The sequence below is a fragment of the Larimichthys crocea genome, chromosome VII, assembly GCF_000972845.2.
Source record: "Larimichthys crocea isolate SSNF chromosome VII, L_crocea_2.0, whole genome shotgun sequence".
Lineage (NCBI taxonomy): Eukaryota > Metazoa > Chordata > Actinopteri > Sciaenidae > Larimichthys > Larimichthys crocea.
Genome location: NC_040017.1, coordinates 1,401,593 through 1,416,333, shown reverse-complemented (window position 1 = coordinate 1,416,333; position 14,741 = coordinate 1,401,593). Strand labels below are relative to the sequence as shown.

At 40.5% G+C, this 14,741-nt stretch overlaps 1 protein-coding gene across 1 annotated transcript in view; it reads right to left on the bottom strand.

The window, feature by feature from the left end:
* Positions 1–14,363, bottom strand: part of snx19b (sorting nexin 19b) — a 50,893-nt gene extending 36,530 nt beyond the window's left edge. The window contains exons 1-11 of the mRNA XM_010757264.3: positions 14,243–14,363; positions 11,703–11,985; positions 11,371–11,565; positions 9,053–10,300; positions 7,623–7,812; positions 7,394–7,494; positions 7,195–7,314; positions 6,914–7,038; positions 5,759–5,852; positions 5,510–5,669; positions 727–856 (exon numbers count right to left, since the gene is read on the bottom strand). Of these exons, the coding sequence (XP_010755566.3) occupies positions 727–856; positions 5,510–5,669; positions 5,759–5,852; positions 6,914–7,038; positions 7,195–7,314; positions 7,394–7,494; positions 7,623–7,812; positions 9,053–10,300; positions 11,371–11,565; positions 11,703–11,963 (2,624 nt within the window). The 5' untranslated portion in view covers positions 11,964–11,985; positions 14,243–14,363. The remainder of the gene's footprint in view (positions 1–726; positions 857–5,509; positions 5,670–5,758; positions 5,853–6,913; positions 7,039–7,194; positions 7,315–7,393; positions 7,495–7,622; positions 7,813–9,052; positions 10,301–11,370; positions 11,566–11,702; positions 11,986–14,242) is intronic.
* Between the last annotated feature and the right edge of the window lie 378 nt (positions 14,364–14,741).

Below are 14,741 nucleotides of genomic sequence, written 5' to 3'. Positions count from 1 at the left end.
AATAAACAATGGTTACAAATAAATATGCTAATATGTTAAATGTAAGAAATACATTTCAATCAAAATGAGCTTATATTTAATGTGTACAAGGACAAACAACAACAAGGCTGAAAGCATTTTAATGGTCTGCTGTTAAACTATAGTCCTGCTGTGAGCACTAAGAGTTTAAAGTGCAAGAGTGTCACCAGGAGTTGCTGCAACTCATACGTGCGATACAGAGTGCAATAGCTGATGGGACAATGGAATTCCTGCTGTTATTTTTGCAATGTGGTCTGACGGAAAGTCCTGACAGCTCATTGAAAAGGGCTGTTGTGTAACTAACAAACACTTTTCTGTCTTGCTGAGCATGCAGCATTTTGCAGGCAATATTTACAATTTTGTTAGGTTCTACTGTGCAATTACACTCTCAGTACAAGACTTAAGACAAAAACTGAGACTGTGCATGTGAACATGTTAGTATTTAGCATGCTGATTTTAGAATTAAGTACAGGTAAAGCCAAGATAAATGTATTTTTGTGTCATAAAAGTGGAAATTGTAATTAGCTCATTGCATTACTTGTTATATATTTTACTGCACAAGTTTTTACTTTGGACAGTTGATCACTTTGCCAACATTTAGTATGTGCTTGGTTAATGTCTCTCTACCTCTTTGGACAAAGTGTTAGTGAAATAAACTTTTTTATAGTACTTCTTTGTGGCATCTTATGACTGTTACATGAACATCACCTGTTGATAAGGGTTCCAAACAGCAGTCTGATGGCCCTCTGAATGTTCTCAGTGCACAGCCAGCTCCACTGTTTCTTCATCAGCAGACACAGGATGTTCAGAGCCACCTCGGCTAGCGCCATCTCAGATGCTGTGCCCACACCATGCAAGACACACATAAAAAAACACAACTTACACTTACTTATGACATACTGCAGCATGACAAAGCAGAATCTGTCAGACAGATGGATCCAGGTATCTGAAACCAAACACTGTAATCCGTTTCAGTGAAACACATTTCTTCTATGTGCATCTGATGAACATGCAGGTCCGGGAATCACATCCATTTCATACATTTATTAACACTGCCCTCATGTGGTCAGACCTGGATGCTGCTGCTTTTGCTGTGTGTTTCTTTGTAGTCTTGCATCTTGCATTGCAAAATCTACCGTGTTACATCAACATGGATTATGTTTTTAGTCAAAGCTGAGTAGAAACACCAATCAGGAAACAGAACACATCTTGATGGCATCAAAACTCATCTGGGTACCATCTGAGAATCAAACACACACCTCTCAGCAGGTGACCATCAGGTTAGCAGCTTTATCCTTTACATTTGACATTTGACAATTTCCACTGTTACTGCAGTCCTAAAAAAAACGTACATTCCATATTATTAATATAATAATAATATATAATATTTCAAATATGGTCGTGAGTTGGGAAGAAAAACTGCCTTAAAGATTGTAAATTCAGGTAAGCAGGTTTGCAGCAACCTGGTTAGCTGTAAGTTTTCTTTCCTGATTTTGAAAATGTATTTTTCTTCTCAATCAAAATGAGCTTATATTTAATGTGTATGAGGACAAACAACTACAACAAGGCTGGAGGCATTTTAATGGGACATGGGAGCCTGCTGTTGAACTATAGTCCTGCTGTGAGCACTAAGAGTTTAAAGTGCAAGGCTTGCGTTGGCAAAAGTGTCAACATGAGTTGCTGCAACTCATACATGTGACACAGAGTGCAATAGCTTATGGGACAAAGGAATTCATGCTGTTATTTTTTGCAACTTGGAACCTGAAGACGTCTGTCTGATGGAAAGTCCTGATGGCTCACTAAAAAGGGCTGTTGTGTAACTAACAACACTTTTTTTGTCATGCTGAATATGCAGCAACTTTTCTTCCCTCGTCTTCTCATCCTTAACATATACATTTTAAACAAAACAAACTAGAGTTTATTTCGGACATTATTTAAGCTTGTCAAAGACGAACATAAATTTTAGAATAACAACATTTCTTACTCCAAGTGTTAGGGGTGCTGAGCCCATGATCTACATCTAATCTCTGCAAGCAATTTCAGAGCTAACATCTTCTTTCACCGAAGCAACATCATCGAGGACATTTTGTGTGCTTATTGTTGGTGTGCCAGCTGCAGTACTGCTACTGAGATGGTGATGGCTTATCTTCACAGCTATGCTTGATGCCAGCTCCTGTGTTCAAACGTGTTGACTGATAGCATACATTGTGCCGTGCTTACTAACTACAAACAATTTAGTACTGTAGTAATTACATAGTGTTCCCCAAACTAACATAACAAATATAACATATATGTCATATATAATCTAATTAATTAGTCTAATTTTAAATAGCCTAAATAATTTGTTGTTTTTCCATGTTTATTCATTTCATAGCTATTTTTTAAGGCTGTGTTAACTTTGTCCCGTTAGTTACATGACAAAAGCTGGTGCTTTTCTTTTGAAAGATTAGGACAAAAAGGAGTTTCTTTAGCATTTAGTGAACAAGCTTTGTCCATGTTGTGTTTCTTATTGTGACTGACTTATGTCTTTTTGGAGGATGTTATAGGATGGTAACATTTTGTTGTTGTTTCCTTAGCTGTGTGTTCACGTCATGTTTTTGGAGCTACAGTATTACCAATAAAGCTTTCATGAACCATTAAATGGCAAGGACATCGGGTGTTCAGCTGGAGATGATATCATTCAGAATAAAAGCCAGGTGCTATGCAGATATATCTTATCTGATAGAGCTAACATCTTCTTTCACTGAAGCGATATCATCAAGGACATTTTGTGTGCTTATTGTTGGTGTGCCAGCTGCAGACAGTACAGCTATACTTGACACCAGCTCCTGTGTTTAAACATGTTGACTGATAGCATGCACAATAAAGAAACACCATCCTGCCGTGCTTACTAACTACAAACAATCTAACTAGTGTTCCCCAAACTAACAACAAATATAACATGTATATATGTAATATATAACGGGTAATTGTAAATAACCTACATTTCCTCAAGGCTGTGCTAACTTTGTACCATTAGTTACACACATAAGCTGGTACTTTTATTTTTTACTTAAGGAGAAAAAGGTGTTGTACTTTTTGTTTCTTTAGCACTTGATAAGTGAACAAGCATTGTCCATGTTGTCTTGTGTTTGTGGAGTTTTGCTTATCTGTGTGTTCAGGTCATGTTTTTGGAGCTACAGTATTACCAATAAAGCTTTTGTGAACCATCAGCTATTTAGATCATCTGTTCAGCTGGAGATGCTACAGGAATCATTCAGAATAAAAGTCAACAGGTGCTGTGCAGATATACAGATAAATGTTTATGAATGAGTGAATGAGAAACACCTCTATACAACATAATACAATAATACAACCTCAATAATGAACATGCTGATAGTATGAACCAAAACTGAACACTGGTATCTCGGTAAAGGTAGAAAGAATATAGAAGCACCTGGATACCTTAATGTACTAAATACTTAATATTAAAATTCAAAGACTGAATTTATAGCATTGAAATATTTTTATCTGGATTCATGTGGTTTGAATTCCCCTGAACTTCCATAAGGTTTGCAATTTTAAGATGTGTGCTTTTATTTAGCTGACTCTTTTACATAGAGATGTTCAGGGCTTTCCAGTTACTCATCTGTACTTCTCCTTCTCGGGTCATATGACTAACAGAACATGAACTTGACCAATTAAAATTGGTTTGTAAAGTTCTGTTCAATTTTTCATCCTGAATTTTGGTGTCTGAATTTTACCAGTGCGGTCCAATTTGAACAACAACTATATAAACAGTATATGTTGTGTGTATTAAAACCGTGTGAACTGTCAGTCTGGTCACTTTATGGTGAAACATTTGGTCAGGAGTGAAAAAAAGCATTCCTTCAAAAAGACAATGACCAGATGCCTTATGAGGAGGAAATGCAAGCAAATGCAGACAGAGATAGTTTCCATATGATGATATTGACTTTTATTTTGACTGACTGAGATGGGTCTATATTATTTAACATAAATTTGATATAGACATATGACATGGCTTGTTTTGTGCATACTGGACCGTTCAAAAGAAAGAAAGTCAATGATTTTACACATCACAGTGTTTACACACATGTGTTGGGAAGTACTCCTACATATGTGAAAATAGTTGTATGAAGCAGTCTGTGGTTCCAACCTGTCTGTAGTCTCTTTAACCTGTCTCTAGTCTCTTTAACCTATGTAACCTGTATAGTATAGTATATCTTAGATTTTTTATTTTGTATTTCTATATTGTTCTTTTTTTACCTAAAATTTTATAGTTTTGTATTTTATTCTAAGCTTGTTTTTTCTCCTACGTGTAGTGCTGTTACACTGAGCTCCTAATGCTGAGCTGACTGGTTCCTCTTGTCCAACACATTTCACTGTATTGTTGACCCTGTGTTAACTTACATACAACAAATAAACCTGAATCTGGATCTGGGTGTGCTGGAACACAGATTATATAACAGTACACACAACAGCACTGGCAGTTTTAACTACATGCATCACTCCACATTACAGGCATTCTAACAACGGTTAGATTAATGTTACATCACCATTACGTGACTATAAAAACAAAAGAAAAAGAATGTTATATGTTGTCAAAAAGTTGTCAATATAATCTATAAAGATAAAGTGTATTTCTGTACAAACTTTACATCTTGGATTCTGTCATTACCAGCATTATTTTAGCAGGAGAGAACAATATGAATGAGGCGAACCGGTTCAAAAATTAAGATTTCTTACTGAAATAAGTGTTGGTCGGTGGATGAAATACATTAAAATTGTGTGATGGTATTTCCTGTTTGGTACTGAAGAAAGTGTACCTACCTCCCAGAAATATTAAACATGTTTGATTTTATCAGAACATTAGGAAAAGGAAAAGACTAATATTTCTACCAAAGCGACTGTCAACAAACTCTTATTTCACTGTTTGCACAAAGTAGCTAACAAGATAGTGTTCAGGAAATGTTGGTGTGTTGTTTGTCAACCGTGCAGTCCCAGTTGTAGAATTACTTGTGATGGTGGAGACAAAAGCTATATAAAGTTATACAAAAGCTACATCACACTCGAGGCTGAGCTGTTATGCTGAATATCAGCACGGCTGTGATTAGCTTCGTCACAAGGCCATGTGCTGATATTCAATATAACAGCAGTGAGGAGTTGCATGAAGCACTAAAGTTTTCATACTCAGCAACAGCAACTTGCTGAGTCTTAGCAATGGCATGGAAAAGTCTAAAGGTAGTATTGTACATTTCTGCTTTACTAGTCTAGTGTACTGTGTCTAATACCACTTTAATAAAAGGTTAGTGCATATAAAGCAATTCCACACACTTCACTGTGAAACCACAAAAGCTTCACTTCCACTTCTGGCTTTGCTTACTCACACTCACACACTCTCTCATATTGGCTCACTGTCTCTGCCTCAGAGGAGTCAACTTCTGTAACCCCTTAACATCAGCATCCATAAATTACATTGGCCTGTTCTTACCAGGTTCCTGACTGTGCTTTCCACTCAAGCTGCCCATCAGATAGTCTCCGAATTCTCTCACTGCTGGACTGCCCTCCATCTCTGGCTCCGCTCTGATGGACAGTGTTTCTTGTTCGGTGACGAAGGCTTGCAGATCTCCCAAAGACATCCCGTTAAACACCTTTAACGATGGAGGGGAAAAAATTCTGTATTTGAAGCAGCAAATTTCAGTCTATATATCAAAGAGCAGGTTTAACGTGAGTGTCTTACTGTGCTAGTTTGGTCCCAGCTGAACAAAACCGATGGTCTGATGTCTGAGCCATTCATAAAGGGAATGTTTTTACTGGAGAACTTCAGACGAGACCTGAGATCATACAAACAAATGAATGTGTGCACGCCACACACAACATCAGCTTTATCACTCATTACTGTGCAATAAATCTGTATTAAGACGATATGAGTCTTATTTCATTAACAGTATACTATGATAAAATAGGCCATAGGTTATAATACATAACCCATTACTGCTACAATCACAATGTAGGTATAACACACACAGAGGTTCATGCTGTGCCCCAGATGCTAGCTCTCTCCTGATCCCTCACAGGCTTCCCACCCACAAACACACAATCAGCAGTTGAGTTTTGAAGTTCATTCTACAGTTAAAGCTAAACTGTTACACCAACATGGTCGAGAAATCTTTAAAATCTAGTGTGACATATCTCCATCTGTCGATGTGATATGGTATAATATTAACTGAAACTCCAGATCAGCAACTAACTAATGTCACCAGTGATTACCAGTGATGGGACATTGTGTATTTCGTAAATTTAGCCCAAAATGACATGACATTTGCAATTTCCAAAGACAATTTGAACTGTGGACTCATCAGACCACATCACACTCTACCATACACTCTGTGTTTCTGAATGTTGGGTCTTAACAATGCAACGGTTTTCTCAGGTGTTCCTGAGCCCATGTAGTAATATCTTTATACAATTATGTTGATTTTGGTTTTGAGCCTTGTCCCTCACGTGCAGAGGTTGTAGATGGTGAAATCCATAAATTCATTCAAACTGTGTGTTGAGAAACGTTGTTCTGAAACTGAAACTTTTTGCAGATGACTTAGCCCTTATCATGATACTATCACCTGTTTGAATTAACCTGTTTACCTGTGAATTGTTACAAACTGGTGTTTTTTGAGCATTCAACAACTTTCACAGTCTTGATCCCCCTGTCTCAGCTTTTTTGAACTTGTTGCAGGAACGAAATCCAGAAAGAGTGTGTAGAATAGATTGTGGAGGTTAAGTAGGGTCAATGCTATAAGTCTACAAAGGCTGGGCACTTGTGTAACACTTCTCTCTGTATGGGTTTGAGTTTTTGGCATGTGTCAATAAAAGTTGGTCTAGATCTCTTGACTCATACTTGCTCTTCTTGTCAGCACTTATTTTCCCCCCATCCATCTCTCCCTCGTTATCCTCTGTCGGGCTCTGAGGTTCTGAACGGGGAAACGCTGTCTTCAGGGTGTCCACAATGGCATTCACCACAATCTAATCACAAAAATACACACATGCATTACAATACAAACTGTGAACACATTAGAGGCTTAAGCATAACTGCCTTACAAATAATCAGAATCATAAGAAAAATATTTTCATCACGTTATATTTTTCTGCATCATATTCTCCGATGAAATAGGGTCAAACCTTGTCTATGCGTGACACAATGAAAGGTTTCTTGACAAAGGCGATTCTGGCATCTGTATTGAGAGCCAGAAACTCCTGCATCTCTTCACTGTTGGCTATTTCGGAGATGGTACAGAGTTGCTGAAAAAGAGGACAGAATGATCACCGACAGCCTCAATGATCAAAAACAAACTTTAGTTAATAATGTAAATCCACTAACCTTTAGAAAGGTCTCCAAAAGTCCTTTCCTGGCCTCGATCTTGTCACTGTCCATGTTTCCAAACGGCATGTCTGGAAATATTTTCTTTGGACCTTTCACACCTGACATACAATGAGAGAATACAATGAAAATCTTGTTGCTATGCACCAGAGTCAAGCTGACTAGGCCACTGTGTACACTGGTGGCTTCAGGCAGCAACAACCACTTTTAATCTTGACTTAAATTCTACCTTTGATGAGTTTTCGTAGTTCTGTTTTTTCTTCCAGCCGTGTCTGTAGGTTGAGGAACTCACTGTATCGTCTGTTGACCATGTGATAAGCCACCGGCTGAACAGACAATGGATTCTCACAACCTGACGGAGCATCCTCAGAGCCTGGCTGGATGCTTCCAGGGTTCTCATAAGCCATCGCTGTCTCATACTGAAAACCAACACAATACAGGGTAAAGCTTGTGCCAACATTCAATGTTATTGATTCAATGTCAATTCAACATTTTGGCAATTTTAATCTTGAGAACAGAGCCAAATGATTGAAAGGCACAAGCAGATATTTTCCATTACTGGCCCTTGAAATCTGATGATGTTGAGATAAGAACCCCTGAACAAAGGCACATCAATCAAACACTGTATTTTTAGCATGGAATATGAAAATGTCCATGTGTGTATACTTTGGGTGAGTGCCTGGGGATGCTCGTGCCTTCATCATCAATCATTTGGAACTGGTCTGTGTCGTCAGCAAATTTCATGGCTCTGAGAGTTATATTTCTGAAGACAATGAACATTAAAAATACCTTCCCATGTAAGACCTCTTATTAGGCAGCAAAAATGACAAAAACTTCAGGAACAAATTAAATACTCAATTCTCAAAATTCAGAGAACATTTTTACAGAAAAGTAGATGTCAAATAGCTTAAACACAAAGTCTGAAAATCTAAAATGTAGTAAATTGAATATCTCCAGGTTTAAAACAATAGTTGCCTTGATGTCTGTAAAAACTGAATGTGCGTTTTGCAGTCTTCTTCTTCACTGCATCTGTTGACACAATGCTGTGTTTGTTTTCACTTTTCCATCAACAAATGACAATCAGTAGAATGACCAAAAGCAATAACAGGATGTGGATTCCCACCCACATGCTCGTGCTCATATCCACCAAGTGGCTCATAAATGAAGCAAACGTGGAAGTGCTTAAAAACTGTAAATCCTCAAGCAGCTGCTTGAGGCTGGCTACAGAACATTTCAACCATTTTCCCTGTTCATGACAACTGTACTGAACTGTACTGTATGCAGAACTAACAAGGCATCATTCAGCCGGCATTAGGACCGCCGATGAGCCACATCTTTGCCAATTTTTAGATTAGCCCGGATTCCACAGATTATGAGCTTCAAAACAGAAACCTATGTGTGACGTCATGCATACAGCATATTTTATACATTGGTATCCACTCATAGCTAGCACTACTAGTAGTCAACAACTTCACAGGCTACTTTTGGCTTTTTAATGTTTCTTCATTTGTAACTTTCTTTTTGAAAATCTCTTTGGGTTGTAATCTTTGGGCCTTACATGAGTTATTTGTTAAAAAGTGGTGCACCTATAAAGGTACAGTATCCTACAGGGACAAAATAAAGAGTAATGAACAAAGGACAAACAGATATATCTCCTACCTTGATAGTGTAAAGAGTGTAGGGGTGGGAGCCGGTGCCTCTGTGTTCTTTAGCTGTGATGGTGCCGGTGATGCGGAGGTTCTGGATGATGACTGGTCCATCTGGGCTGCTAAGGGGCTCAAAACTGAACGACGGCATAGGAGAAGAGCCCTGCAACGGACTGACGTCCGACAGCTCACTGGGGTTCCCCAGCACACTCTGGTCTACACCCAGAAGGAGGTCTCTGGCTGGGTTTACTGAAGGGAAACAACTGCCACCCCTCTCCAGTTCCTGGAGGCTGCTGATACAAGGAGTCCCCTCTGCTATTATAACTGGTGGGGAGCTGCAACCATTAGGATGTTCGACTGGTTGTGAATTCACCAGGACTTTAGGGCAGGGGCCTTCTATTGGACTGGGGCAAGCATCCTCCAGGTCCACACCATTATTGTTCTCTGCAGGTATGGCGCATTCTCTCTGTCTGTCACAGAGGACCTCCTCTTGGCCTATCATCACCAGGGAATCAATGGAACCTCGTTTGTAGTCGGCCAAAGGAGACTCCAGGTCGGAGTCATTCTCCTGGTAAAACGGGTTCGACTTGCTTCCTCTCATGTAATGCCTTAAGAAAGGTGGAGTAGGTTCTTCCTCTTCAGCATTGTTCTGTGGAGTGTCCACCTCCTCAGAGTCACCCACATCATAGGCAGCGAGCTCAGGCGTGGCTATCTCCGCATCATGAACCATTTCAGTCTCAGCTCTCAGTGGAGGAACTTCATTATTTCTTAGATGTGTATGCATTGTCTCCTGTAGTGGAGCGAGCTCTGATGGAGCAGGTGGCGGTGGTAGTGGCAGTGGTGATGAAGTCACTGGCTCTGCTGTGACTGACTCCTGTGGTTTGCTAGACTTGCTGAATATTTCGATTATGAGACTGTTTAACCAGTCAGGGTCAGACAATTTGGCAATGAGAGGGAGCAGGACGTTGCAGGTGATGAGCTCTCCGACGACGAACCGTCCGGTGCGGGTCTCCAAGTGCGGCGATGGCACCAAAATGTGCAGCAACAAATCTACAACTGATCTGGTATAGTTTAGTTCTACTGTGTCGCTGTTCATGGCAAAGTGAGGCGTGGTGATTCTGGAATACTCCTTCCACAGCTGCTCACTCTCACTGCTCCATCTTGTTGTCAGAGGCGTTTGCTGTTCGCTCACCAGCTCCTTGGCTCTGATGTAGTCCTGCAGGTGGCAACCAAACAGATCCAGGATCCTCTGGGTCAGCTCCTGCAGGGATTCAAACATGACCCATTAAACACAATTTGTAGATTTTAGATCTTTCAATACTTCTATTAAACCCAGTAACAGTATAAAGAATGGACAGAGCCTGAGTGATGTCACCCGGAGGTTTGAAAATATGCGACACCGGCTGGCCGCCGCCATGTTGGATGTACTGCTTCTTCCACCTCCCGGCTAATCTAAATATCAGCAGGTAGTGCTCTAATAAGCCATCTGTAACGGCACGTACCTGTCAATCAAGCGGTCACACTGATAATCATTAATATCATTTGAAGGGGTGAGTTAAAAAAAAATTCACCCCCCTCAGTACAGTTGTCATGAACGGGGAAATTATCTATAGAGACCAAAACTGGTTTTGTACCAGACTGTAAACATGTTTATTTCTGCTGTGAAGTTGGACATTTTAACATGGCCGCTTATAGAGATTGACTCACTTCTGCAGCCTGTCTCAAGCAGCTGCTCAAGGAATTACAGTTTTTAGCACTTCCGCAATGGCTTCATTTCCCGGCACCGGAGGATGCCTCTTGATTAACCCCCAAAATCCACCGGGCGGGGATGCGCAGCATGTGCGTCACGGTCACCGCAGTGATACGCGGCCGTTCTAGTCAGCTCCAGCTCCGCCATGAGTACGCAGCTGTTCTATTTTTGATGGATGACGCAAGCAGCCCGCGTTAATTTACAGAGAGCAGCTTGAACGGTGGATTTTCAAAATAAAACACCCTGTACAAAAATAATCTGTTTGCTGCATGATGGAACCCCCCTCATTATATCATCGATATCTGAAGACTATATTGTTACTTATTCTTCCACCAAAAACAGAAGGCATGGGGCTAAGCAATATACTGTCAATGTCTGGACTTAAATCTCTTATGTGTTTTAAATTTTTTTCTTGATTTTTGAAACAGTGGTACAGTATGGTAAAAATCTCTGATCGGCTAAAGTCATGCCCACACTGAGGCTGTGATGAGCGGTCGCAAGCTAAAAAGGTTGAGAGTGATTTCCAAAAGCAGAACAGAAAGATTTGACCAAATTATTGTCTGACTTAAAAATATTTGTACCTTCCTATCAACCCGTCTTGCACGTGTTTTCAGCTCCATGGCCATAAAGATCATGGCCTCTTGGATTTCTGTTTCAAAGCCGCTCTCAGACGACACAGTGGAGTACCAGGAGGAGACAAAGTCCCTGATGATTTTCCCCACAGTGTTGTGGATCTCCTGGTCCAAGTGATGCTCATCGTCCAAAGACGGTGGAACCTGAAATTTAGCAGTGATAAAACAAGTGTAAACTAAGTGATACTGTAAATTAATATGGAGCTCAGCCTCCCAAAAGCAACCAAGGTGAAGATTATCTTAGTCCAGTAAATGCAATAAAATGTAAATTGTACATTTACCTGCTCCAGGGTGATAAACCTCTCTAGGTGAACCACACTGTTGGACTCCAGGACGGCCTGCGAGCCAAGCCAGCCGCCGAGCACCACCAGCAGGCTGGTGAACACACACAGCAGCCAGATGTTGACCAGCAGGTGGAACAGCACCAGCCACGCCAACACCACACCAAAGCCCACCAGGCTCCTCTGTCCCAACACCTCAGCCATGGCACTGTGGGGGTTACTGTCTGGCTTGACACCCTCGGGATGAGTTGTGGAAATCATGTGTGCCAGGAAAACATCAGAGCTTGAAAATGAGAAGCAGAAGCAGTAGAGAGTACAGATCAGGGATAACATTCAAAACAGACTGACCAGCTGTGAACCCTGACTGAACAGTTGGTAGCTTAATTAAACACAATTTAAGGCCTCAGAAATCGACCACTACTCATGTTTGCTGTGTGTCGATGTTGTTTAATTAAAGACAGATATAGTGAGTGACTCAAATAACCCAGGGGATGCAGAAGAGCATCTTTGAAAGCACGACACGTTGAACCTTAGAGCAGAAGACCACACCAGACGCCACTCCTGTCAGCTAGGATCAGGAAACTGAGGCTATATTCAGATGTTAGGGTCAGACTTTGAAAGCATGGATCTATTCTACATTTTCAATTAAGAACCATCTCCAGAGTTGAACCTATGCTCCCACAGTCCAACCTTGAAAAAAAGAATCCATATCTTTATATTGCCAAAACTGGACTATTGCAGCTCACTCCTGTTCAGTTTAAAAAAAAAAATCACTTTCACGCCTCCAACTAGTCCAAACGCAGCAACTAGTCTTCTAACCGGTTTTAACAGGTGACATCACATCTCACAGATTTTCACTAAAGATTTCACTTTTAAAGCCCGTCGGGGTCTGGCCCCGCGACTATACTGCCAGCATGCTAACCCCGTACGAGCCAGTCCACAGCCTTAGATCCTCAGGCGGGTCACTTCTGGTTGTTTCAGGGTCGAAGCTAAAAACTAGAGGTGATCGTGCCTTCTCCATCAGGTGCACCTCGACTCTGGAACGACCTGCTCGAGGAGATTAAGGCTCGCTGAATGCTGAATCAGTGAGCTCTTTTAAATCACTTCTTAAAACTCTTTTTTACAGACTTGCCTTTTTGTGACATTGTCTGTTTTTATCTGTCTTTCCATCTCTTAATTATTTTAATTTTCTTATTTTTATTTATTGTGCTTTTATCATTTCTTATGTTTTCTTATGCTTTTCTAGATCTAAACCTGTTGGGTCTGCTGTGTGTGTCTGTTTTTAAAAAGGTGCTATATAAATAAAGTTAGTATTGTTATTACCATACAGTTCAGGCTGGTCATGATGGTGTAATAGTGTAAAAGGGCATATATATTTTCTTGTCACATTTGGTCCTTCTAATCATTGTTTAAATGACACCATGTCTACCCATTTAGAACTAAAGCACCATCTCCTAATAGGCCTTCACAGAGGTCAAACCATTTCTCAACAGATCACCTGTGGGATCTGCAGCAGCTGTTTGATGCTCTCATGTCAATATGGATCAGAACCTGTGAGGAATGTTTCCAGCACCTTGTTGAATCTATTCCACTGAGAAGAAAAACAGTCCTGAAGGCAATGGGGTACCTGATACAGTGGCCGATATGCTGTGTACAACATAAACACAATATTAACTGATATGGTATTAAATCCTGTTTTTATACAAACTAATTTACTGGGATTTAATTGCAAAGCCAAAACATATTCACACTAGCTGCTAACGTTAGTTTGCATGATGTCTCGGCAGTAAATAAATGTTTGCCAGCTTATTTAAATACCGAGCCCGTCCAGTCACACTGTTCTCGTGTGTTCAGCTCTATTTATCAGTTTTAATAACCTCCACCAACAAGGTTTTGTTTGTGTTTTTGACTGCAGTTAGCCGTGACACACAGTTATCAGCTCTGGTGAGAAAGTGCGACAAACCGCGCTCAGAGATTTGACAATTTAGACTTTATCTGTCGCGTGAGCCGTATTTGCGCAATAAACACGGTTTTAAGAGATTACCGACTGAAATACAAGCACCAGCAGAACATTCGGCATACAAGTTATTTGACATGGACCGATATATTTCAACATAATAGCTCCTTTATGGTTAGGTTTACGCGTATAGCACGCTCTACGCCTCCACCCTCCACGGTTCATTAGGGGACTAGAACATGAAAGGCGGAGGGATACAAGCCCAAATATTATTAACATTCATACTTTTTTATGAACTTAAATAATGCCGAAAGGAAGAGAGGATACGAGCGATGTGTTTGAGGTCTTCGGCGATATCCTGTGAAGTCTTATTCCTGGCCATTAACTATACGTTTTTTAAAATGCGAAATGTTTGACTAGAGATATGTGACGTTAGCGTAAGGCTAGGACCCAAACATTGTACAAGTATCCTTCACCGGCTGCGAGTTAACAGCACACATCGCGGGCACTGGTAGACGTCCTATCGTAGATACATTTGACCAAGCTACGTGTTTAAATTAATTAATAAATAAAAACATTTAACCTGCACGAGCTGTCATGGCACTCAATGGGAGGTTCTCGTGAGCGTCTTGATGACAACCCTTTGCTCTGGTTTGTTTACTTCCTGTATGATGACGTATGTTCAGAGAGAGAAAGCGCAGTGCTGACGCTGTGGAAGCGCGAGACCTGGAGTTATGGCCTGACGTCATTTAAAAAAGATGAGGATAAAACCAGTAAAACACGGAGTGCTTTGCTGGAATCCAACAACTACAGCTCCCAAGAGCCTTTGCCAGTGACTACGAGCCATGGGATATGTTGTTTCATCAGGGCCGGCCCTAGGCTTTTAGTGGACTTAAGCAAGATGTCTTTTGTGGCCCCAAAACTCTCTTAGTGCAGTCAGTAAATTGCACACACCGCAAATAACTGAATGCATACAATAGAGATGAACAAATCAATCAACATTAAATCTCTTACTTTCTGGCAAGTAGCTACAAACAATAGTTCACAGACTTTGGATCCTGCAGGATCATTTCATCCAGAAG